At 39.1% G+C, this 25,550-nt stretch overlaps 1 protein-coding gene across 1 annotated transcript in view; it reads left to right on the top strand.

The window, feature by feature from the left end:
• The window catches only part of ALK (ALK receptor tyrosine kinase), a 310,706-nt gene that overhangs the window by 77,829 nt on the left and 207,327 nt on the right, over window positions 1-25,550 (top strand). Inside the window, exons 2-3 of the mRNA XM_032684037.1 lie at window positions 4,310-4,429; window positions 15,657-15,821. Of these exons, the coding sequence (XP_032539928.1) occupies window positions 4,310-4,429; window positions 15,657-15,821 (285 nt within the window). The remainder of the gene's footprint in view (window positions 1-4,309; window positions 4,430-15,656; window positions 15,822-25,550) is intronic.

Genomic DNA, 25,550 nt, shown 5'->3' with positions numbered 1-25,550 from the left:
GTACATCCACCCATTAGTGTAAGTAAAGCTCACCAGCTATTCAGAGCAAGAAACTGCATGGAACGAGCTTGCCCTTTGCCTTGTTCTCCAGCTACACCGTAAACAGAATTTGAATTTTGCTTCTGAATGTCATATAGACAATAAGCATATGTATGAGCATAGTTAAGTCTATGGATTATTCACAAAGCTTTTACTTGGGCTATTTGTTGTTTTTGATGCTGCTTGTTCACCTTGATATAATGTGTATTTTGCACTTTCATGGATGAGTGAATATGTTTGAAGATGGGAAGAGGGGAAAAATGAAAGCTTCTTAGAGGTGGTGCGAGTACTGCTAGTGTGATTGTGAGGATCAGTTGTGAATTTGAGAGGGAATTCTCAGGCAATCTTTTTCCCTTAGTTTGCATACCTTTGCCTTCCCAAAAAAGTGAAACTAAGAACTTCTGTGGAGCTAGGAGATCGGCAATCCTTTATCAAGGACCTCTGGACTTCTCACTTTCAGCTAGACAGAAGCAAGCCCAAACACCTTCCTGGTCATAGCCAGACAGGTCTTCTTAAATGCCACGGTCTTGAGACCTCTTTTGCAAAATAAAGTTGTTCAGCTTCAGGGTCCTGCAGTGTTGCATCTACCTCTTCCTTAGGATGTCCTTGGCCTGTCTCTGGTTCTTAGAAGAAGTCTACAGAGGTTTCCTTACCTGGGGCAGTCAGCTCTCTGTAAGACTTTTTGTTTCAGTGAAATAAAGTTGCCTTGGTTCTGAGTAGTTTAGTCCTTCCTTTTCTTAATAGAGGAAAGATAACTGTGTAATATTCTTTCTGTGGAAAATTGCTACCTTTTACTTAGAACTGGAATAACCTTTTCTGAAATGTCAGGCTTTCCCAGAGACTGGAAAATCCAGATCTTTATGGCGTAATATCCTTCTGTGGGAAATTGCACCTTTTACTTAGAACTGGAGTAACCTTTTCTGAAATGTCAGGCTTTTCCAGAGATTGGAAAATCCAGATCTTAATGGCGGCTGTTTCTAAGCACATTATTGTAATAATTGCTAATAACTACTCTGTTGATTGCTGTTATAAATCAGAGCTACAAATACTACTAAAGCTGACTTATGATTTCCACACAAACAAACATTTTGAGGTATTTTTTTAGATGTAGATGTAACTGAAAGTAGGTAGTGATCTCAGTAATTATTATTCACATCTGTTGCAACTCTGAAATCTAGAGGACAGGTACATGCTGGTTTGTCACCTCAGATTTGCCACTAAAAAATGGTGAATAATACAGCTCAACAAAGTAAGAAAGCTGAGTAAAGAAGCAATATCCAAAGGTAGTAATAAGTGATATTCAGTTACATGCAGGTGCGTTTTTTTGGTTAAAGAAAGCTTGAGTGTTTTGGTAAAAATTCATTTACATTTCTACACTGCATGGAACTTTAGAAAACCATGTTAATTGCTGGGGATGTTTCTTCCTTCTTCCGGAAAAGACAAAACAGGGAGTAAATCCTGTTTGTTTAAAAATTACCCAAGGAGAAAGCTTTTTTTTCTTGTTCCACTTTTATGTGAACACGTTGTTCTACTAAAGAGGTATTTTTCATTAAAATAATACATAAATATTTTATTTAATGAATTTGTAGCCTTGAGGCTTGACTTCAGTACACATGAGCCATTTTCTATTTTCTTTTACTGGAACTCTTGGTGAGCTGAATGAATTTCACATCCCCTAAGGAGATTCCTTTGCACAAGTTTAAAAAACAGAAATGTCATATGTTCTCTTCAGGTGCATGTTTCTTGCTGTGATGGAGTACCTTGGGTCAGGATTTGGCCCTGCATATGTCTTTAGGCAGGAATATAAAAGAAACCTCTGTTGTACCTTGCCATACTTCTGTCTACCAAAAATGGAGTTGTCAGCTTTCAGTTGCTAATCCATTAATTTCTTTTAAAGGTTAGGGTTACTTTTGACAAGTGACAGAGTACCGTGGTACAAACAACTGGAATGGGAGGTTAATATATCTAAAAAGAAGGACACAAATTTTCTCAGTGCCTTCTGGCTTAAATTGTTTTGAAGAGGGGAAACCCTCTTTATTTTGTAAAATAGCTAGAGTGTGGTCTGCATTTGCATTATCCTTGTTGCACAAGAAGCATTTATTTAGCTGAAAAAAATCTTCTGTTATTGCCTTTCTGGACATAAAATGCCCTGGAGGGGGAAGAGGAAAGGTCTCTCCTTTTCCTAACCTATAGCTCACTCTGAAATCAAATCATTCCTCACTGTGAAGAGTAGCCTCTTGGCTATACAAAAACCTTTTACCCAGCATCTTTCTCTGAAGATAACTTAATTGGGAAAGATTCATAACTCCTGATACAATCTTCTTGTCTTCGAGTTCAGACCAATAGCCCAAGCAAATCATCTGAGATGAAGTTCCAAAATTAATCCTAAAGAATATGAAAAAAAGTTATTAGGTTAAAGTGAATTGAACTGAATCCATACTGTTCTTTAAAAATAGAGAAAAACTTTCAATTTTTTATGTTATCTCTTATTCACCTCTTGCTGCTGATAGAGTGGAGGTTCATGTGCCTGGACTGCCTTGTTTGTTTAAAAAACAAACATCTGCTCAGATGTCCAACTTTATTTTTCATCTCAATTTACTGCACACATTGGCACCAGAGGGAACATTTCCACTTGGGAACATTTCCTCCTTCCATGGGGCTGAAGGTGGGCACAATTTCTGAAGAATGCGCTATGGAGAAGCATTTTTGGAAATGTGAGAGGTTCCAGGGAATTTGGAGTACTGATCTCTGTGGTACTGCTAAATGAATGACATCTGCATGCATTTGGGTCTGTTTGGGGTAAAGAGGCTTTATCAGGGGCTGCTGAAAGACGTGTCAACCATGTTTTGATGTTAGGAAGGAGAAGCCAGTATACAGATTATTCCATAGTTGCTTCTCAGTGACAGCTGAAGGCAGGACATTAGGTTTGCTACCTACACTCATAACTCACTGTCCTGATTGTCTGTGTCCCTGTATTCCAGACAACAATTAATGAGTGTTTAGTTATTGCACCATAACCTAACATAGAGACCAGGTTTAATTGAGCCATTAGGGATATTAGTTTTTTTCCACTCAAAAATGTTTTACAACACAGTGTGGAGTTCATTTTTATCATGAAGATTACTGCTCTAAGCAATGAGCAAGAGTTACAGCTCTTACATAAGAATGGTTATTTTTCTCTTGATTTTGCTATAGTTATTCAGTTACAAGAGTGTGCTAAAAATTAGATTGCATTGAGAACAAGATAGGGCACAACTAACACTTGGTATTTAAGCTTCTGACAAGTCCCTCTGAAATTTTCAAGTTTTTCTTTGGTGGAAGTAGAAAGCAGGGCTAAGCAGAGCTTTTACAATCAAAGCAGGGTTTCCCTGAAGTCTTCAGCCGTTTACCTCGCTTACTATTATCCTCTTGAATATGTCTTTTATTATCAGTTACTATTTATTCATCTAACAGGACAGTTCATCAGCACTCTGAATCAATTATTAAGTTGGTGAATGCCTATTTTTACAGAAAGTTTTTTCCAAACTTTTTACTAAGTTTTACAAATCTAGAGACTTGTTTTTTCCATCCATCAAAGCTCCCAAACGCAAGTTTTGGCTTCCTGTATTTTTAGAAATCTAAATCCTACCTTTCCCCAGAGAACCTCAAAAAATGAGATCAGCATGCTCAAGATATCTTTCTGATATCTTCAGAAAACCCGACTTGAACATTCACAGACAAAATTTGTACTCTCAAAGCTTGCAGAATTCTACTTTGCTCGTTGGTCTCATATGTTATTTCACATACTGTTTCTGATCAGCTCTAATATTATCATGGTCCTGCAGAGTTAGTGCGGGTTTGTACAAAACCTCACCTGTTCTGGGCCACTGTAGTATTTGAATCACCAAAAGCATCTTTGAGATGCATTGGGTTGTTGAACAGAAGATGGGTACATGTGTGCATGTTCCGTGTGCAAGATCTCCTCATGCCAGCAAAACTTATGAAAAACCCAAACAAACCGGGGGACTGAAAGGTCAAAGAGCACTTCTAATAAGTGGGAGATGAAACTTGACAGTTTTTCTAGGTGATGATAATTTTGCAATGTAAGACAATTAGTCTCCTGTCTCCCTGTGCATTCCTGTATCAGGAAGGAAGAACCAAGTAGTTGAATATCAGTGCTTGCTGCCTACGATCTGTAAAGTTGTTTAAGATCTTTGCACTTGATGTGTTGCATGCAAACAGGTACATCATATATAATGGGGTTGTCTGTCTTGTGTTTTTTTTATGAAAGGTCTGAGCACCTCATATCACCCATCAAGGAGCTCTTCTTTCCCTCCTGGTTACTCTGCTTGGAACTTGACCTGGGTCATGAGAGACACATCCCCTTTCTTCTCCCATAGAGGACGACACAGTGAGTAACATGAATATGTTATCCTCGAGAGGCTGTAACTGACTGCCTAAGGTTATTGATATAATACTGGAGTAAAACAACACAAGTCAAACAATCCGTGGTAAAATATCTGTACTGTCAGCATCTGGAGGCACTAATAAGCCTTACCAGCTGCCCCTGGAGCCTTCTCCCACCATTCCCATGGGCCCAGGAGTCCCATTTCAACCCAGCCTGGCCTGAGGTGACCTTGGCCATCTCTATGGAGGTTCCTGGTGACCTGGTCTGCCCCAGCCTGCCCTGCTCACTCAAAAACAAGGTCCCAGTCTGTGACATTTGAGTGGTATGTTGGAATCCAGTGATATCATAAAGAGAGGAGCTGTGTACTGAACTTTTTTCTTTTCATCTCCTTTTGTAACACCCACCCATTCCAAAATCTGGGAATCTGTTTTCCTCTGTTCTCTGGTATGACCTGTTTACAGGTTATCCATAGCCATTCCACTGTGAAGTACAGTGGTCCTAGTTAGGACTGGACTACATAAGGCAATATCTAACATGCAATCCAGAAAGTGACTGAAGTAGAATATATCTACTATATATCTACTACCAGTCTCCATGAGGGGAGGTAAGGTGCTGAGAGGCTAATAAGATTTACTCACCCCAAGCCTGTAATTATCTGCTTGAGGGAAAAGTTTGACCTACCTATATGAAGGAGTCCCATATTTCTTCAAATTTATGTTGCAGCCTTTTATGTGTGCAATATATATTCTTTCCACTGGCATACAATATCTGCTCCTAGCTGTTGTATCTGCCTGAATGATGAGGACACACCAATTTCATTTTGGAAGCTACAGTAGTACAATCTTTTTTCCCTTACTTGGTTTTCTCAGAAGTTGCAGGAATGATTTTTAATTTACCCTTTATTACTTCTTCCTAAACTCTTTCAGTTTCTCAGTAATACTTTTCTAAGGGAAGGCTTTGTTCTTAAAACTTAAATGCATTGATTCCATCTGACAGCATCACATGGAGATAAATGTGCTGCATCTAAGCAGAAATGATTTATGATGATTTTAGCTGGTTGCACAAGACCAAATTCTACCATATTCCAACCACCTGTTTTGCAAGGAAAGGCAAGAATCTGATGAGGTGTTACACAAAATACAATCTTCAGTCAGGACAAGTCTAAACTGTTTTCTCCCTCAGTAGATGTAATTCAGGACACGCACCTTGAAACTACTGGAGAATCTTGAAGATAAGCAGGGGTAATTTGAGGTTTTTTTAGCCTTGCAATTTAATGTTTACAAAAGTTGGCAGAACCTCCTTTAAATTAAGGGGGTAGCAGTAGCCCTCAAAGTCACTCATTTCAGGCTGGAACACTCCTGCCACTTCAGATTTGCAACACGCAGAGGACTGATGTGGATATGTGGAGCAGAGCCTGTAAACATAGCTCAAGACTGAGAGGGCACTTCTTAAAACCTCTTTTCCTCCGCATACCACCTTCAGCTTATACCCACCTGAATGTCTATTAGTAAATTTCCCAGGGATATGGATTTCTGTCCAGAACTATGTGCATGACAGGGGTGGACGGTGCCTTTCAGTAGCTGATTATTGGCCCTGGATGTATGAGGCTCTGTGAAGGTCATGGGACTCAGCAGAGCAAGGAAGAAGACAAAGTTAGGCCATCCAAGCTCTAAGTGAGTACTCTTGTCCCAGGACACACCCCTGCCTTCTGATTAAATGGTTAATCCAAAATCACACAATAAATCATGAGCAGAAATAAAACCCAGCAGTCCTTTACTACTAGAGTGATTTCTTCTTCTGTCAGAAGCTTTCCTCACTTCTCCCGGCATGACTGATGACAGAGTGCTCAATAAAACTTCTATCAAAACTTTGTTTGCCTAATCATCTGATGGGACCCATCTAATTAGCTGGCTGACATTGCTAGAGTGGGGCAATATTACTTGTCTTAATTACCTTTTCCCTGTGTTCTGCTATTGGAAAATTCTCTGACTGAAAGAGTGAGTAAACTGACATGTAATGTCCCTCTTCCTCTGCCAAAATAAGTTCTCTTTTCTTTTGCCCAGAATTAAAAATTCTAACAGACTGCCTCTGGTAGTTCTGGCAGGGACAGCGCCTGATGATATCTTTGAAACCATATGCAGCAATCCCAAAAGATAATCAGTGGCACAACAGGATACTTGAGTGATGAATTCACAAGACTTTTTTTCTATTTTGTCTAGAGATTTCTAGATTTGTCTCCATCTAAGCACTGACTAATCATCAGTCATCTCAAAGATGCAAAAACCATCCACCTTTCAGAAAATAAAAGCTAAAAAATGGATGTGAAGTCAAAATGACTTGGGAATTCAACCTGAGGCACAGGAAGAGACTTTAAATCTTCAAATTTTTATGTATTTTTTTTGTTCTCATGAGGTACACTCAGACTGTTTCCTGTGGCTAGAACAAACTTTTAATGCATTCTGCATATGTGGACTTGTGGTAATGTATTAATCTCCCATTTTCAGATCTGATGGATCTCTGTCTTGAGGCTTACATGATTAACTGCACTCAGCCACATATTACATTTCTTGTCCTGGTTGGTTGAACGTTACTTTTCTCTTCTGTACAGGTATTGTATAAGAAATCAGTTGTCCACCGCATAAAATCTGTTAAGCTTCTGTAACAGGGTTTCCAGACGACAGGTGCCCCTTTAGGCCTGTAAACCTTCATGCAGTTAACACACCTCTCTCTTCCCCATCCTCTACATCCCCCTGAGCCAGCCCAACAACAGTGAACCTGGAGCATGATCCTGGCAGGGTACAGTGGCAACTGTGGAAAATGCTACTGATTGGAGAAAAAAATCAAATTCAATTCAACCCACTTAAACTCTGTTTTGAAAGAAGAACACATTTCTTGAGAATAACAGGCATAAGTGTTGCCATGTTGGATCATTTAGGAAACAGGAGATGCCTTTTGCAATTTAACTCTTCTTATATCACTGTACTGTTTGCATCTCTCTTTGCCAGATTGTCTGTCCAGTAGCAGCCAAACTCTTTGGCTGTTCTGAACCAGCTTTGTGCAAAAGTACCTCTCTTAGGCTTCTGCAATATAGGTTACAGATTTTTTTTTTCCCCCCTCTGAAGTTTAGGAAATAGTGGTGTTTTGTATTCCAAAGTTAACTGGCATTAAAAGTCAGGGTAATTTGGCTACCAAATGACTAGTGTGCTTAAAAATGTCTAGAAAATGTGAGTTTAGCAGGGGAGGAGCACATACCTACAAGAATGTATAATCGTTCAGAGCTTTGATTTAATAGGTACTAAAAGCCCAATCCAAAGGATGGCCTCTATTAACAACTTATTAATAATTTCACTCAGCTCTCTGTCTTCAGAAAACTAATTTGACAGGGTTGTTGGGGGTTTTCTTTACACTTTCTAATGGAATATCGTCTGTAATGAGTTCCTAATTTCCTGAATTGGGTTTGCTAACTAAAAAATAAAAATTCATTGGACTTACGTTACTGTGGAATAATTTGGGGCCATTCTCGCTGCGTATTTCATGCTCAGTGGCACAGCAGCTGCTCAGCAAGGTGTCAGGTTATTAAATTTTTTTCTCTGGTGGGTCATGTGCAACTTGCTGAATTCAAGTACTCATGCACGTATTCGAGATACCGTTTCATTCATGTGGGTTGGATACCAGATAGATACTGCTGACACAAAACTCCAAGAGTCTGAGCATCAAACGAAAGGGAGGATGGAGAGAAAGAGGGCACCATCCAGATGAATTCATGTTATGGTTAGGTTCCCATGACTACTTGTTTGATAATTCTGCAGCAAATCAGACTAATACTGACATCTTCAAAATGATAAAGCTATCATTATTCTTGGCTCAGCATGGCATAGTGAGATGCATGGATATGAACTGATTGTTACAGCAAGTTCTGTTCAGAAAGTGAGATAAAGTTAGGAGAGGAATAAGGAGAATGCTACTTTGTCCCAGAGGAAAAATCAATCAATGCTTTCTTAGTAAAGATATTGGAAAAGTGATGTACCACCTTAACTCAAACACATCCTTTTTGCAATTCTAGAAATACTCTAATATGGTTTTGGAAATAACATTATGAATAGAATAGGGCAAGATTTCGATTAACAGCAGTTATTCACACCACAGTAATAGAATTGCTCCATATAAAGAAGCAAATCCTGTGACTCCATATACATATGCTAGGATTCTTGTTCAACAATTATATGGTATTTTTGCCGTGTGCAATGTTGCTGAAATCCAAAGGGAGGAAAATCAGGAAAAGCAGCATCTGTCTAGCTAAACTGAAGGCTGTGCTAAGCAAGAAAGAAGAAAAAATCTTATTCGGGAGAAATTTTTACTTTCTTTCAAGTTATTGTTTTCCTTATATCGTTTTTCATCTGCAGATAATATGCCTATGACAGCTCAACATTTTTTCAATAATAAAATAACATACAGTTAGAAAACAAATGTCTTTTCTCCCTGTCTCTCAAGTATTCATTTTCTCTAGAGATCTCTCAAAATTCATGCAAGAGGTCTCTTGTATGAATTGTCAAAATATGACAGTTCATCCAACCACTATTTTGTGCCAACTGGAGCATGTTTTCTAACAATCGCTGTTAGTCAGTACTTCATTTTTTTTGGCCAGAACTGGCATTAGAAGTGCACTGTCATGTATTGTTTTTGCTGCATGCATGGGAGACTTGGTGGGCAAATATTTCTTGTGTGGAGAATGAGCTCTGTCACTTCTTGGAGCAGGAGGAATGGAAAGGAGAGCTATTGCTAGTTGTTCTCCCAGCGCCCCTTCCTCACACCTCTCTCTGTAGCTGTCTTGAAAGACTGTGCTTATAATTGATTGATGAAGGAGTCCTGGCCCTCTTCTTTGTAGTTTGATTTCCACCGAACAAAGCAGCTGTCAGAGATTTTGGTGATTCAGTCCCTGGTGCACGCTGAGGAGCTGGGTATATATAAAGTAGATGCTGTCATTTTTAAGGTTCTCTTAACAAATAGATGAATAGTTGTGTTGCTGTTTTCTCTAAGCAGTGGCCCATCCAGCAGTGGCTCACTCCCCAGAGGATTAATTTAAGTGCATCTGGCATGAGGAGAGCTCCACAGGGAGGCAGGCAGCTCGCCCTGCACTGGGCACCCAGGCCCCCGCACTCTTCCCAAGGGTTATTCCCTTTTCTACTGAACATGTGAAATTCTGCCTCCGGTGGGGCTCCTCCAAAACTCTTTTCTTCAGAATGCAATCTAACCTTAATAGCCCCTCCCAGGGGAAACCTGAGTGTTTTTCCTCCAAGGTGGGCATTGCAGGAATGAACCACGCTTGACCCTGCCCAACAGGTACCACCCCTGCGATCTTGCCCTGGGTACTGGGGAGAAATTAGCCACATTGAAGACTTCCTTGCTGGTAGCAAGCTCTGAGGAGCCCTTGGAGCCCTGAGACTGAATGTTGTCGCTGTGAGGGAACAGCAGCCTTCCTGTCAGTAAATTCAAGGTCGGGGGGGTGTACACCAAGGAGACCTGCTGGTGCGGAGGAAGGACACAGAGAGATAAACTAACTTGCACTAAGTAGCTTGAAATTAAAAGGAGGTCCCTGATGAACACAGGCTGCGTCTCAGGGCAGGGAGAGGAGCTGGCATGCTGCCCAGCTGTTCTCCTCACTGCTTCACTTGCAGGTGACTGAGATGGGATGGACCCCAAAGCCCTGCGGTACGGAGTGATGCCGTGAGGCTACTTGAGTGCATCCCCAGTTCCCCAACACCCCTGTCAGGCCATGCTGCTGCTCTCACATTTGTCAGCTCCTCGAGTGGCAGCCCCAAGACCAGGCAGTTGTTGTCTGGCACAGGCATTTGCTAAGGGTAGATCCAGGGTGCCTGACAGGGATACATGTGGCATACTGTCCCTTAAAATGTGCAATTTGCCCTTTCTTGTTCCTGAGCAATGGAAGGAAATAGGTGAAAACGTCTCTTGAGGCTTGCTTGCTCAGCAGGAACAAGGCAGTTAAACCCTGCAATTGTTTTTCCTCTTGAATTTGTGTGACCGCCAACACCTTTTCCCTTGTGCTTTTTTCCTGTGCCCTTCCTTCCTATTATGGATTCACTCATTTTAAATTGCTGCTGTATCTCCAGTTGCACAGGGAAAAGATAACGCCAGGAATCCATTTGCAAGGACTTTCACCCCTTCTTTGTGCCAGCAGGGCAACGCTAACTTCCAAGGACCTGGCCTTGATCCTCCTGGGTGTTCAGCAGGCTGGTGAGCTGACAGCCAGAGAGCAGAGTCCCCTACTTATGTTCTATTCTTGGGGAGAAATACTTATTGCTGCAGGCTTCTTTGTGTCACCCCGCATGTGCACCCTGTATTGGGGAATAGAAATGCAGAAAGTCCTGATGAGGCAATTGAAACCCTTAGACTGAATGGCCTGTGCCCTTTTGTACTCAAAGGGAATGGGAAGGCTTTAGGAACTGGCTCTGTCACTAGGATTAATAACTGGAAAATCAATTTGTCATTTCCCTGTCATAAATTAAAAGCTTATAGGCCTTATAACATGAGTAAAATAGAGGTTAGTGGGTATTGATGGAGGTCTCAAAGCTCACTCAGCAGAGCAGATCTCTACTATACAATTTAAATTATGTCTCCTCCACAAGGAATATCTGTCAATATTTGTATTGAAAAAAGACATCCTGTGCAAGAATATTTTATCTGTTTCTACACCGCTGCTGTGACTGTTGCTGCTGAAAGAGGTATGTTCTTGAGGGAGGTTGTGGTCCTGATTTGACAGGTGTAAATGACCTTTACATTGTGCATTTGTCTGTGGATGTAGTGTGAATTAGTCATGTTTAAGCTGATGAGGTGCCGGTGAGGATGTGCATCTCTAAGCTGATCTTGCTGAGAACAGAGAACCTCTGCCTGCTCCCTTGTCTGTGGCAGTGAGGTGAGAAGGCAACCACACCTTTCCAAAGGGGTGCCCAGCTGAGAGTAATGGAGAAGGAGTGATTTGTAAGGGAGGGAAAAGGACCTTTTAAAGTCAGACACACATAGAACTAGAAAGGAGCAGTCTAAGAGGAAATTACCTGCTGGTAAGATTTTTGTTGTTGAAAGAAGATGTGGTTTAGACCAAATAAACCCAGCCTTTTTTTGGGCAGCTGAAGAAAGGATAATCAGAATAGTTTCTCAACAAGAATCGTTTTTTTTATATATCCCTTTAAACTAGTTTATTTTTGTTCTAAATAAGGCATGTTTCAGTGATGGGTGATTACACAAATAATCTAAAATGACCCAAAGAGCGAATGATCCATAATCTGACCTGCAGCAAGGTAAAAGGATATTTCCTGCAGATTACTGTGTTTTGGTTTATTATTCATATTACTATTTTAAGTCATTTGTTTATTAGAAAGCTCTAATCAGTTTAATTGAAACAGATATGGTTGCCAGATATTTTAGTTATTTGTGCATAAATTATTGCTGTTAGGTATGTTGGTTAAAAATAAATAAATTGAAGCAGTCACAAGACTCAAGCATCATCAGACACACACAGATTCCAGTGTCTTTTCAATTGAATAGTAACTTAATTTGCTTTTCATTCTGTGGTTAGTATCCTGTATCTTTTTATGTACCAGAAGCTAAACTGATTGATGTCTAAGCCTTTCTTAAACACCTTTTTACCTTAATTTGATTATAAGCATCACTTTTGTTTCTTCTTTAAAAGTGTAATGGTGAAATAGACCTCTAATAAATTATCTGTTCTGTCTCTCTCACGTCCAGCAGTTGCAGATGAAAGAGATTGTTGGACAACAAGTTGTTTATTTGGTTGTTTGTTGTTTTTTTAATTTGAAAAGAGCTTTTGCTATTTTTTTGCTATATGGAACTTAAATTCATATAGAACCTTTAGGATCTGTAGTGTTAATACAGCTCTGGCATAAATGCATTTACTGGGTGTAAATCTCTGTGACATCACTTTTAGAAAAACATCAGAAATCACAAAAAAAGAAAAACATCTCACTTTACTGATTAGGCACACTGTTCAAGTCCCAAAGCTCTGTATCTAGTCAATTTATATTGCTAGTAAGTTTAAAAAATAATCACTAAAAGTTGTGTTAGATTTAATCGCCTTCCTGCGGTATTTGGTTTTTCAGTAAAAGGCAGAATGGCTTTTATTCAGCTTCCAAAGACACATGGCTTCTGCTTTCTGTGCTTAACTGGGCAAGACAGGAATAAACTTGGTCTTGCATTTATATGTTAAGACAAAAGTAAAGAAGGAAGGAAAAGCACTTTATTTTTTTATGCAGAGATGTAAAATTTGACAGGTGATTTGTGGCAGCAATTCGAATGTTATGAAGGTTCTGCATTTGCAAGTGTGGCTTATGTGGTCTTGTAGCAGCTAACACATCAAAACTAGCTTATCAGTGAAAAAAAAGTATTGTATACAATTCTTTTTTTATAAAGTATATTGCATTGTCAATAGTGAAGGACATTGTGAAAGAAGGAAAGCCTAAGGGTAGGAAGTTAATGTTAGGCTTAGAAGATTGGATGCTGTTTGCTGTATTGCATCAGATGGCATTTCTTTGTCATCATTTCTTTGTACTGAATAGGATAATAGCACTGAAATTTGTGTCTTACACAGGACTAATTTAAATAAGAGCCTAAGAAAAGTACGGATATTCTGGTGATGTGAGGGGACTATTGAGTTCTGTAGAAGATGCAAGTATGTTTCCATTAAATCACAGACACTGTCAGATGTAGGAGCCAAATCATCTTCCCCTCTTCCAAGAAAAAACCTGTTGTAAAGGACATTCAGCTTGACCACAGCAGGCATGTTAGACCATGCCTACTTCTCTATAAGCTATTCATTGCAAGGGAAGGAGGTGGTATTGCTACTTGCCTTTTTTTTCTTTACTTTCCCCTCTTCAGGCAGAGCCTTTAGTTGTCTGCAGGGATCATAAGACTGAATGTGATGACTGTTATTTAGTCACATACCCCGATTAAGTTGCACCAGTTGTAGGTCAGAGGCCTACTGTGTTAAGGGCTCCATAACTGATTGCTAGCTCTCTTCTGAGAATGGAATTCTGGAAAGTCAAATGGGGCAGCAGAACTGGCTATTGAGTATTGACAATCAGACTGTCATGGGGGACTGGAGGAGGAAAATGAGGAGTGCCTTGTGGATATCCATGGGCTTCTCTGCTTGGGTCAGGAGGGTAAGAGAGCACACAGGCTTCTGTTTCGAGCAGCTGGGCAGGAGAGGAGGGGAAGCAAGCAGCAACTTCTAGAAAGCTGAAGAAAGTATGAGGGAATCAGGATCAGGAAGAGAAGGACACAAAGAATGAAGTAGTTGATTTGAAATAATTATTCTTGCCACGTGTCGTCCTTGGCTTAGGCTTTCCATTTTGCCCTCCAGTGGGTTCCATCAACAAAGTTCTTGCATGAGCTGAGATTCTACCCTCCAAATTTTTTTCACAGTGCCCTAAAACACATACTCCTCAGGTAACTTCTCTGTAACAAAACTGTACAGTAATGACAATACATCTTCTTTAACATGTAGTTGAGCATTTTGTTGCTCTTTTGTCCATCTGGTCTTTGATACAAAGTTTAATAGACTCCTAATACTTTATAGGGTTAAAAAAAATTTAGGTTTTTTTTGTTTTTTTTTTTTTAATTGGTAAAGACCATCTAAGGGACTTCAAGAAATAAGTGGTCTGAGGTTTGGGTATGATATTGCAATAGTAAACTGTATAGCATTAACATATCCACAGTTCCCTGCTGCCCAAATTGAAGTGTTCTTCATGTGTCATGAAATTTGTATTGATAACATAGAGACCTGAAGAGAGTAGGGGCTTGTGCATTTGAATTTAAGGAAATGTGTGTAATCCTTGTTTCTGCTGCTTGTAGTGTATATGGATTTCTTACATTGTATGGTTTCCATGGCATTGTGAAGTATTCAAAATGCTGAGTGAATGTTAAAGCACCTGGTTAAGAATATCAAATATAAACTGGAAAAAGACTGTTCCTTCCAGCTTGCTGTTAAAACAGCAAATTAGCTGGAAAAGTGTAGCGGGAGGGCAACGGTATTAACCTTCAGATTAGAAAATATTATATCACCAGGAGAATAGGCTGAACTACATAAATCTGTGCCCACTAAAGGAATTAGATGTTTAATAGAGAATGTAATTGAAGTTTTAAAAAAACCAGTTAATTTCACTAATGTCAATTCAGATTTTTTGTTTCACTTGCATAGCTATGGCAGGACAGTAGACAGTATAGAAAACTTGAAAGACCAGCTGGATTTTTTTGAGGAGCTTTTTCAAATAGATCTAGCCTGTTCAGAACCAGTGAGTTAGTTCAGAAATAGTTTCTTTTTCTTACTGAATATCATGTTGAGTGCTGACTGTGGAGATAAAAACAAATGTATACAGGGCATTCCAGAAAATTTTATGTTCTTGACAATTAAAAGTAAAATCCTTTCAGGTTATCATTGCATGTTGTGTTAAACAACTTGAATTATGGTGTGATAGTAAATTGGACCCTGGGAAGTGAATCATAGTTGCACCAGCAGAGTAGTGGGTTTCTGAAAGAGAAACATCTCAAAAGGAAATGTCTGTGTTGGAGGCAGATGCTGGCTATACTACATGGAGGTTGAAGTTTTGCAGCAGCAAGTCAGGTTTCTGCTGCTTCTGCTGCCTCACTAAAGTGCTTCAAATCCAGAGAGTCAGAATGCTGCCTATTGGGTACAGTCCCTATGGCTGCCAGCACATCCCATATGCCCAGGATATATGACTTGCTTTGTAGAGACCTTTGTTCACTGAGATGAAACATCAATGTGAAGTGTTAGTAGTCTTTGCACTACACTGGTCCTAGTTGAATTTGAACCACCACCCCAGAAGACATTGGCTTTATGTCCCATTTTATCCATTGACTAACGGATATCCCTTCAGTCCGGATGATGTCTTTCCCTGTTTTAGCCTGTGCTGCCCTTTTAGCTGTCCTGAAGGGGAATAACTGGCTCTTGGACCTTCCTTTTCAGGCTGCTGCCTCCATAATGAACCTCTCTGTGCAGCACATTCAGGCACATATTTGCCTTTCTGTTTATTGAATTCTTCTATTTCTTTCTACCTCATTATGGAAAAAACCAAGCCCTAACTTACTAAACTATAAAATTAGTGTGTATACACATCTTCTAGCACAGAGGAAGCTGAATTTAATTAACCTGGTATGTTTTATGTCTATTTTCTTTTTCCAGTATTTGACTGCAATTTTGAATCTCCTTGTGAGCTGGAATATTCCTTTACCTCAAAAGATCAGGAAACCCCCAACAACGCCTGGGTCAGACTAAGTGCGGAGGAGATCTCACAGCTAAACATCCCAGATGGGCCAGAGAGAGATCACTCTGAGGGTACACCTAAAGGTAAGACAAATACAACTATAATGCCTTCAGTGTAGTGGTTAGTTTTAAAAACAGAGCACCCATGTTCCCACCCCCAAAAATAACCCTCACAAAAAAACCCAAAACCCCACCCAAACAAACACATCCTCCTGAAATGCTAAAGACAGCTAGAATCCTTTTACTGCAGAAGATGATGAATGCAAATGATGTGACAAACAAAAGGGGGTCATTCTGCACAAGAGATCTGTTTTCATCTAAAGGCAACCTTCATCATCTATATAGGAATCAAAGCATCAAATATAATATTGTGTAAAATCCTAATTGGGCTGACCCATGCCATGGATGGTATTTGGGTGAGAACTATCCTGTGGTGCCTATGTTTAAGGTCATTCAGTGTTTGGAAGAGTTTAGCCTTACCTTTGCTCAACGTCCTGTGTACTGCTTGTGTATTTGCAGACCATTTTAGGCAATATCCTTGTGTCCAGGGCTTAGGTTCTCTGTTTGGTAAGAAAGCAAAAGATGGGGTTTGTCCTTAATATAAGGAAAAAAGATCCTGTCTTTAAAGAGAACTAGGAAGCCTGAAAAGAAGAGAGTGCAATAGATTTTTCTCCTTTCTTGGAAGAAAATTTGTTTTGTTGGAATTACTTTTCCTGCTCGTGATCATATCTGTGAACAGCAGCATATTTCATTAAGATTACAAGTTCTGAAAGATTTTTAGATATATTTGTGCTCTTCTAACCTCGGGAAAGCAGCAAAATCCTTAACATCCTTTTGACTGTCAGTGACATCTGCTTGAAACCTCTCCCTGTAAGGGTCAGGTGGTGTTGATGAGAACAAAACTACAAAAATGGAAATGGGGAAGTTAGGGCTGTAGGCTTTATCCAGAAAAACAAAGAGATGTCAGGAAGGACAACAAAAATTATGAGGGATAAGGAACAGTTTCCATACTAGGAAAAACTAAACAGACAAAAATTCTTTATTTTGTCTGCAATGGTAGGACTTAAAAGTCATTAAAATGCACATTGAAGAGCAGTGGAAAGCAGCTGTGAAGTTAGTGAGTTCCAGGTATAGAACAAGTGAGCGGAGATATTTTTCATGTAGTACCTGAATAAACTGTGCGAATAAGATACATGAATTAATGTTATGGGGGCCAGAAGTATGTATGAATTTAAAGAAAGATCAGATTAATTCTTGCAGAATACATTCATCACTGCTTGTTTAATTCAAATTTAAGGCCTCTTATATAGAAAGCTGCAAGTGAAAGGATCCTTTTCTTAGCAGCCAGCATCAGAGATGGCATTTGACTTTGCAGAGCTGCAGTCTGATTGCTCGTAGCAGTTGTTATGTTCAGGTGAATACTGAGGAAATTTTCAGTGCTGCTTTTCGTTGATATTCTGTTTTCTCATCCATATCAATAGTATAGCACTTTTCCCCAGATAGCCATTATAAATTAACTTTTAGGGCCCATTGATTCATCAGCAGACCAAGTCATTTTGGCGTGCTCTGTGTCGTGTGTAAAGCAGATGGACCACATTTGTGCTGCAGGCAAATATCTTCTAATTTCCACACCAGCGAACATACATACGCATACTGAATTTCTTGCTATAAAGATACAGTTCAGGGAAAGTTTGAGGTAAATCAGAAGTTCTGCTCTTGTTCTTTTTCTAAAATTCTAGTGCAAGCTGGCTGCCACTGAGATTTAGGAATCAAAACCTTGTTTTGAGTTGGGAAGAGTAGCTGTCACTTTCCTGAAGTGGGGAAAAACGGGAAAAGCCACAAGGAAGTAAATGTATTGTTCCAGGTAAAGAGCCTGGCCAGGTCAATGTGGTGCTCCATTTTGTATGATTCTTTTGGATTCTTTTCGGTAGAGTTATACCTTTGTCTGTACTCAGTTTTCTGTATCTGCCAAAGCACAAGAAAGAGAGATTGCTGACTGGCCCTGTAGCCCAAAACCAAACGTGTTAGTGGTTGATGATTTCCAATTGCCTATTTGGATAAAATTCCATTTCTAAGACCAAAGTATGGGTTTTTTTCCATCTGGAATATAAGCAATTTAGGCTGAAGCTTGTGCTCTGCCGTTTTCTGCTGTTCTGAGGGGCAGGTAACCAGTGTCATATTGATTGAGTGGATTTAGATTGGTGGGCCATCAGAGTGGATTATTTGAGGTGATGTATTTGCTTGTATGTGCGTGTGTGTTTGGTTTTTTAATTTATCAGGCATGCTGGACATGGTGGTAATTTAATCTTAAACCCCTCAGTAGAGCTGTAGGTCTGCAACTCATAGACGACTGTAACTCTTGCTTGTGTAAAGACTCATTTGAAAAGCACCACTTGGAGCTAGCATCTAGATATTTTAAATCACTTTAATTATGGCTGTTTGGCATAGATAGTTGTGTGGTCTGTTTCAATCTGAAATAATTAAGCACAGTAGTTCCAACCCCCACTGTTTCCTGCAAATTGTACTTGCAATTATCTCAATCTCATTTCATCTCCTTTGCAGAGAGTAATGCACAGAGATAAACAGATAGCTTAACTAGATTTTGGGATAGTTTAGCTCATACTTGTCACTTGGTTATCAGGTCATGTCAAGACATTGATAGAGACAAATGCCTCTGGTATGATTCATTGTGCTGTGTGTAAGTTTCTCTAAAAGGTTCAGTAGAAAATCACTGGTAGATCTCCCAATGACAGGCATTAGAAGAACTTCTGTGGTTTTGCCCCTGTCCCAGCAGCATGGTACAGCTCAGTGTCAAGAAATTGGAACAAATCATGGATTAAGCTGCCTAGAGTAAGAACTAGTTTCAGGTGTCTCAGCATTTGGTTACAGTCACATCTGAGCACTCCATTCACTTGGCATGTTCAGCATGTACTGTCACACAAATCATTGATCTTCTGAATAGGAATAAATGGTGAGGTGGAAGAGTTTGATATTCAATTATTCAGGGTAAAAGATTGAAGGTCTAGTTTTCACGGAATTGAAAAAGGATGCTTAACCAGGTAATAGTGACAGGTGAAATTTAGTGTAGATTATTTGAATTGAGGTGGTGTGAGAGACAATCGGAGTTTGGCATATATGCAGACAGATTGTAAGCTGGTTATGGTCACTTAAGCTGATTAGGGGGTAAGAATAGAGCTGTGAAAACATCAACTCAGAAGCAGTCACAAAGTAAAGGTGATTTGGGGGCTTACTGGGAAGAGAGAAGGAAATAGGAACAGTATGCTATAGTATAAATGTGAGAGGTAGCTGTTATCTAAAACATGGTGTTCTGTTCTAGATCCCATGCATCAAAAATCTTTTAGTACAGCTGGGTAAGTTTTTAAAAGAAAGAAAACAAGGTTGATCTAAAGTATGTAATGGCTGTCTTTTATGAACTCTTAAATTAACCAGGGCTACACTACCTGCAAGAGACATCTAAAGGAATACATGGCAAGGTTGTATAGAAATCAAAGCATTTTATAAAATCTTTATTAAATATGTATAAAGGTTTATAAACTCCGAAGACTTTGTAAAGCACTGAGAGGATGAGTACAGAAAAAATATTCAGTATTTCTTCCAATACAGAATTGGAGAGGTGAAATTAGTAGATGTCAGGTAAAACGAAAGGAGATCCTTTAATATGTAACAAATAGGGAAACTGTGGAGCTTTTTCCCTGAGATATTGTTGGTGCTGAAACACTCTGTGAGTGTGCAAATTGACAGAATATGAGCAGAGAAGAAAAACAGTTACAGCTTCTGGATTCTCAAGACAACCTTTCCTGGCTCAGAAAGTACATGCATGAAAGGCCCTGAAGGCCGGGGGTGATGAGTTACAACTGTTTGCTCTTCTTGTTCATATATTCTTTCCTCTATATCTCCACCTGTCTGTTTTCAGAGCCAGATATCTAAAATTAGTGGATCTTTGGTCTGTGCTGGTAGGGTTGATGTGGTGGTGTGTCCCTACCTCACCTCCCAGCCCAGGTTTTTCTTCCCTTTCAGAACGGAGAAAAATGCACTAAAGAGTTTTGGACCACTTCGGAGAATCAGAGAAAAGTTGCTTTTTAAACACTTAATATTATTTGCTATTCTGTTAAAGCCTTGGGAATGCCTTCAAACCATGCAAAAATATTGAGTGTTTATCAGAAAAAACTTCAGGACTGTCTGCCTGTAGAGATCTAGAGAATAATGATTATCAAGGTACTTTGGGGTTGGGGTTTTGTTTTGAAAATTTGTGCTAAAACGTTTCACTCTTCTCCATTCCACACCATCTTGTAAGTGGAGCAGTGGGTGATAGAATCAGTGGTGTATCTTCCAGCTATGCCTCTGAAGATCTGCTGGAGTTACAAACATTTCCAAGTCTAACTTCTGTAAATTTCTGCAGGGTCAGAGATTTAAGGTTAAAGTTCCACCGATGTGCTAAGGATTGACAGCAAAACCTCTACTTCTGGGATCTGAATGGGGATTGTATGTGCTTTAATGAATAGGCAATCCATTGTGGATTACTAGACTTCTTTTAATTCATGAATAAGTAAAAAGATGCTATAAAAAATTCAAGCATTTTGCATCACTGACTGCCTTTATTTATTTTGACAAGTGTGATTAATTCTTAATTATTCATGATCCTTCATAATATATTATACCAGCAAACGTACTGCAGTCTATTGTAATGAAATATGAGGAATTGCAGTTCTTGCTACTGTGGCAATATTTCCTAAGGAGGCAGGTCAGACAAGCCAGTTTGTGATCGGAATGAAGGGGTTTGCAGGAAGTTGCAGCTGTGGGGATGTATGTGTTTGTCATGCTCAAGCTGGAGAGTTGTTTGCCTCTCTAATAAACCTGAGATGGGTCAAACAAGCCATAAGTTCTGTGCCTTTCAGCTCCCGAGTCGAACCCAGGGCTTTCTGTACTATGAGGGCCTCTAGAACACAGCTCTAAGTAGCAGGTGGTTTAACATACATCAGAAAGTGTGCCTTTTCAGAATTCATCTCTTGGGCTACCTCGTTCCACTGCTTGTATTTTCCTTCCTCCAGGGGCTGCTGGCTCAGGTTCCTGTCAGCAACCTTGCATTGCTGTGCTGCCCAGGGACTTTGGAGGACAGTAATCATTGCCCTTGATCTGAGAGCAGAGTTGTGGCTTCCTTCTGAGTCGAATTTTACAAGGAAGAGATGACCACTAGTACAAAATTAATCCTGTGTATTTAAGGGGGAAGGACCAGTAGCAGCTGCACCCAAAACAATTACTCACAAATCTAGGTCTGATCAAATGTCAGAGTGGTCTGTTTCTAATCAAAAATGCAATTTTAAACTTGAATGTTTTGAGTCTTGACCACTCTTGACCATGGTGATGCAGGCAGGTTGCCTGCTCCTCTTTTAAATCTTGTGATTCTTGGTAAAGTAAGTGAATTTCTGCTTCTGTGATTTGAAGATTTCAGGACCAGGAAAATATGCAGCTACTTGATAAAAAGCTCAGATTAAGAGATAAGTTAGGGAGGTATGATCACTATTTCAAATAAAAATCAAAGCCACCCTGCAAATGGGAACTCCAATTGAGACAACTTCTTAATGGAAAATGTAGATTAAACTTTCAAGAAGGATGGCAGGGGAAGTGGGAGATGAATGAGGACAGTTCCCTAACCAGCTACTGATTAGTTGAAAAGCTCTTATGTAAGTTCTAAAACAAGAAGTATCTGCATATTGTGTTAATGTGGTTTTGATTTTTGTAATTATTACTAAAGAAATGGAGCAAGGCTAAGGCACTGAGCATATTAACAAATGGGAGATAATGAACTGCAGGATTATAAAATGGCTGTTGACTTTAATTTATGATTCCTCAGACAAAGAAGAACGAGGCAGATAATGAAAGATAATAAATAATATTTTGTTTCAGATTATCACTTTATTAACAAAACAGTAGAGTATAAATCAATGTGGGCTTGCAAGAACTAAGTAGGTGAGAAGTTATTTTTCATGTATGACTCAAGAAGAAAAGAGACTTTTAACACTTGCAAGTCCACTAAAAATTGGGAAAAAAATTCTCTCTGAAAAAGATAGCTATTTTCCAGGGGAAAGAATAAGGGGTAAAAAGAGTAGCTGGGCTCACAGTAGACAGCCAAAAGTTTTCCTTTTACATTAATTCTTATGACTGGTTTGAGGATATGCCTTGATCTCATAGAACCGATCTAGCTTATGTGCTTTTTAAACAAGCTATCAGAGGTATTTCTTCTTTAGTAAATCATTGAGATCTTGACACAGTAGGCCTGGAAAAAGAAACAACAAGCCAAGAATTGTTTTCTCAGGGGAATTTCTATTTTGAGAAGAAAAATGTTTTTGAACCTACTGCAAATTTTGACAAAAAACTTGCAGACCTGAATGTTTATTGCATCCCCCTCTCTAATGCTGAAGAAGAACGTGGATCATCCTGGTCTGCAAAGATTCAATTGACATGGTTGAATAGTCCTTAAAAAGATAGCTTTGTGATATGATGCCACCCTAGTTTTATTATTTATAAACATTCAGATAAACGACCGGTATCCCATGAAGATTTGTAAACTTTTGTGGTTTTGTTTATTCCAAGTGGGATTCAGTTTCTTATTAGTTATTTTCCTCTTTAAGATTTTGCCAACGACTCAGTGGAAATAATTGTTGTGTGTGAGTTGAAAGATCAGCTACATACTGCAAGTGAAATAGCAGAAGAATTAAGTGAGATCTGGAAGTCACACATGGACCGAAAATTATCAATCGATCTTACTGCAAATGAGAATTTTATAGATTTGTAGGGATGACTGTCAGGTTCTTTGTAAACAAAGAGAGGGTTTAAAATCAAAAATATTATTTACAATGACTAGTTCTGGCTGCTCTGGAAGAGATTTAGATTTTGATACTCAACTTGCCAACATATACGTATCAAGTGTTACAACACAGCCCCACAACACAGGAATTTATGCAACGTTGAGACACTAAATGCAAACCTAACTTGCTTCCAGAGTCCATTGGGCTGTGGAGAAGGAAAAATACAGCCTTTTTATGATGATCAGATTCCAGCTCATGCTCTGTCAGTACAAGAAATGGACCAGGTGTTCTTAGCATTTTGCAGCTTGCTCTTCTCATTAGTACTGCACTTGTGCTTTGTTGTTGCAAAATTATTTCCCTTTAATGAGCCTGCTCTAAAGAGGCAAATTATTATCTCGCTCTAGGACACTGTGTTTGTTTATAGAGTAGGTATGTATTTATATAGACTATGGATAATCACGTGGGTTTGTTGATTTTAGAAATCTTGTTTGTTCATTCCTTAATTCAGTGAAGACTTGCATGCAACTCAACGTGAAGCATTCTGTTCCCCAAGCTGAAGAAGAAAAATTAATTTTAGTGTGCATCAGATGTTAGTATGCTCTAATGGCTTGCTGCATACCTGTGACTAATGTACTCCAACAAGTATATCCAGAAAAGGCATAGACAATGAAGAATAAATGGGTTGTAAAATGGTCTCTTTCTCACTCCTAATGACAGTTTGTCCTTGGCAAGATGAGAGATATATTAAAAGGACAGCTGGAGGGAAGAGTGTCCTGCTCTTGGCTGTGTTTGACCTTTTTATAGTAAAAGACTACTGGATTAACACACATTTATAATTTTTTTTCCCTCCATGGTGTTTGTCCTTTATCACCAAATACAATGTGTACATCCAAGCATATGTTGTGTTCAGAGGGTTTTTTAATTGAACTTTTTAAGTATAGAAAACTCACATTTGTGCAAAAAATATTCAGTGAATTAATTAGTTGTTATTTGGTAGTTTTAACTTCTTTCTAGCCTGCCTGCTGCCTCTATTTTCCATGTGTTTATTTTTTTTACCATTCCAATGACAGCTCATGCATATGGCTCTGTACATAAAAATATAATGTATGATTAAGGAGTATCAGCAAGACACTGCAAGCCTTGCAGCCACTGCACATTGCCAATCCTTACCAACCATAGTCTTACTGTATCCATTGCCAAATAGTACAATAACTTGTACTTCTTTAGCACTTTACCTATGAGGCTCTGAGAAGGGTCTACTATATAAGGCACTTCATATGGTTTTAAAGAGTTGAGAGACGTGTTTCTCCCTGTTGTCAAAGAGAATCTAAAGCACAGTGTGATTAAATCAATAGCCCAAGGTGAGTTGTGTTTCTAGGTGTGCCAAACTTGTTGCACCTCTCGCATCTTAACCAGTACTAACAATTGTTGCAGCCCATGGCTCCGCAGTATTTTTGTCGTGAAGTTGGCTTGGTCTGCTTTTAATGAATAGATATAATCACGTGGGATTTTCTACTGAACTATTCTGTGAGATTGTATTAAAAGCATGAGCAAATTGACAAGAACTGGAATATTTTTGCTTTTATTCTTCACATCAAAGATGATGTGTCTGTTCTGTTGCAGTAGGTATCTTACACACCTATGCTTGGATGAATACATTAAAAGAGACTCACAGAACTGTAAAAGCTAAGACATTTTACTGCTGTGACTCTTGCTAAGAGCAAACTCCAGCTAATTAATCAGAGGTAAAAAATTGTTAATTTGGGATTGTGATAGAGAAAATATCCCTATTTAGTCAGGATCTTAGGGCAGGCTAAGCTAAACCCAAGTACAGTTTAACCATTTTGCCAGGTGAATTTGGGTAAAGAAAGAGAAGAATGATTTTTAGTATTTCTGTCCTTGGTTTTCTGATGAAATTCGAGTTGTTTAGGTGCAAGTCTGTAAAGGATATGTTGGTACCAATGCTTGTGTAATATCTCTTTTTTGGGAAGACAGAACTGCATGTACTACTTCAGAGGTGTTACTATAAGTATTCCCCTAGACATGCCTTCAGAGGTTAAGTTTTACGAGGATTGTTAATGTTAAAGCTGACCAAAATAGTTTTATTTTTCTTTCTCTTGAAGGGGCGGGGAACCTGCTTAGTTGTTTTTTCTTTTAGTAGCTTAAACTGAGCATGCTTATTTTATCTCACTCAAAATAACCAAAAAGGTTGCAGCATTAAAGATAAGGTACTGAGTGAGAATTCTGTTTTCTATCTTTAAAAAAATAAATTTTGTAATACCATGCAGTGCCTGCTTAGGTGGCCCCAAGCAACTTGCCTAGATTCTAATGAATAATCATCCATTCAATTATGAGTTAGAAGCTATCCCTGAAGTTTCATCTGTTTTCTTTCTTTGCTTGTTTTGAAAACACAGTGATTAAGCAGATGGTATAATGTACAAAGACGAGAATGGCCATACTGGGAGAGCAGGAGAGGGAAGAAAGCTGGTGGCCAGACTTCCCCAAATATCCTCTCACTCTTTAGACATGCTGTGTCAGAGACTGTGCACTTAGGGGAGCAGTAAAAAATAGCCCTCCATGTTATGTTGTAAGTCTGTTGGGGTACATACTGCAGTATCTTCTTATTGATTTGGGATCTCCAACCCTAGACCGTATTTCTTTGTTGAGCAACACTTCCTTTCTGTGCAGTGAAAGACACTGTGCATTGTGCTTTTGGTGAAGGAATCGCTTCCTCGAAGTCCCTTTGTGTCCCTTTAGTCTCAACAGCTTACTTTTCTTGCCTGTCAAATGCAAGCAATTTAGAAATACTTGACCTTCATCTCTTACCTTCCCTAACTAAACAGAGTTTTAAAAAAGAGTTAGTGACAATCTTTTGTTAAAATGAAAATACTCTGTTTTTAGAAAATCATTTGTAGTTCACATGAATGGTTCATATCACTTGTAAAGCCAGATGAAAGTCACTTTGTTAGCTGAATGCTCCAGTGTC

The sequence above is a fragment of the Chiroxiphia lanceolata genome, chromosome 3 (assembly GCF_009829145.1).
Source record: "Chiroxiphia lanceolata isolate bChiLan1 chromosome 3, bChiLan1.pri, whole genome shotgun sequence".
NCBI lineage: Eukaryota > Metazoa > Chordata > Aves > Passeriformes > Pipridae > Chiroxiphia > Chiroxiphia lanceolata.
Note: the sequence above shows the minus strand (reverse complement) of the source record. Positions and strands in the feature narration are given on the sequence as shown.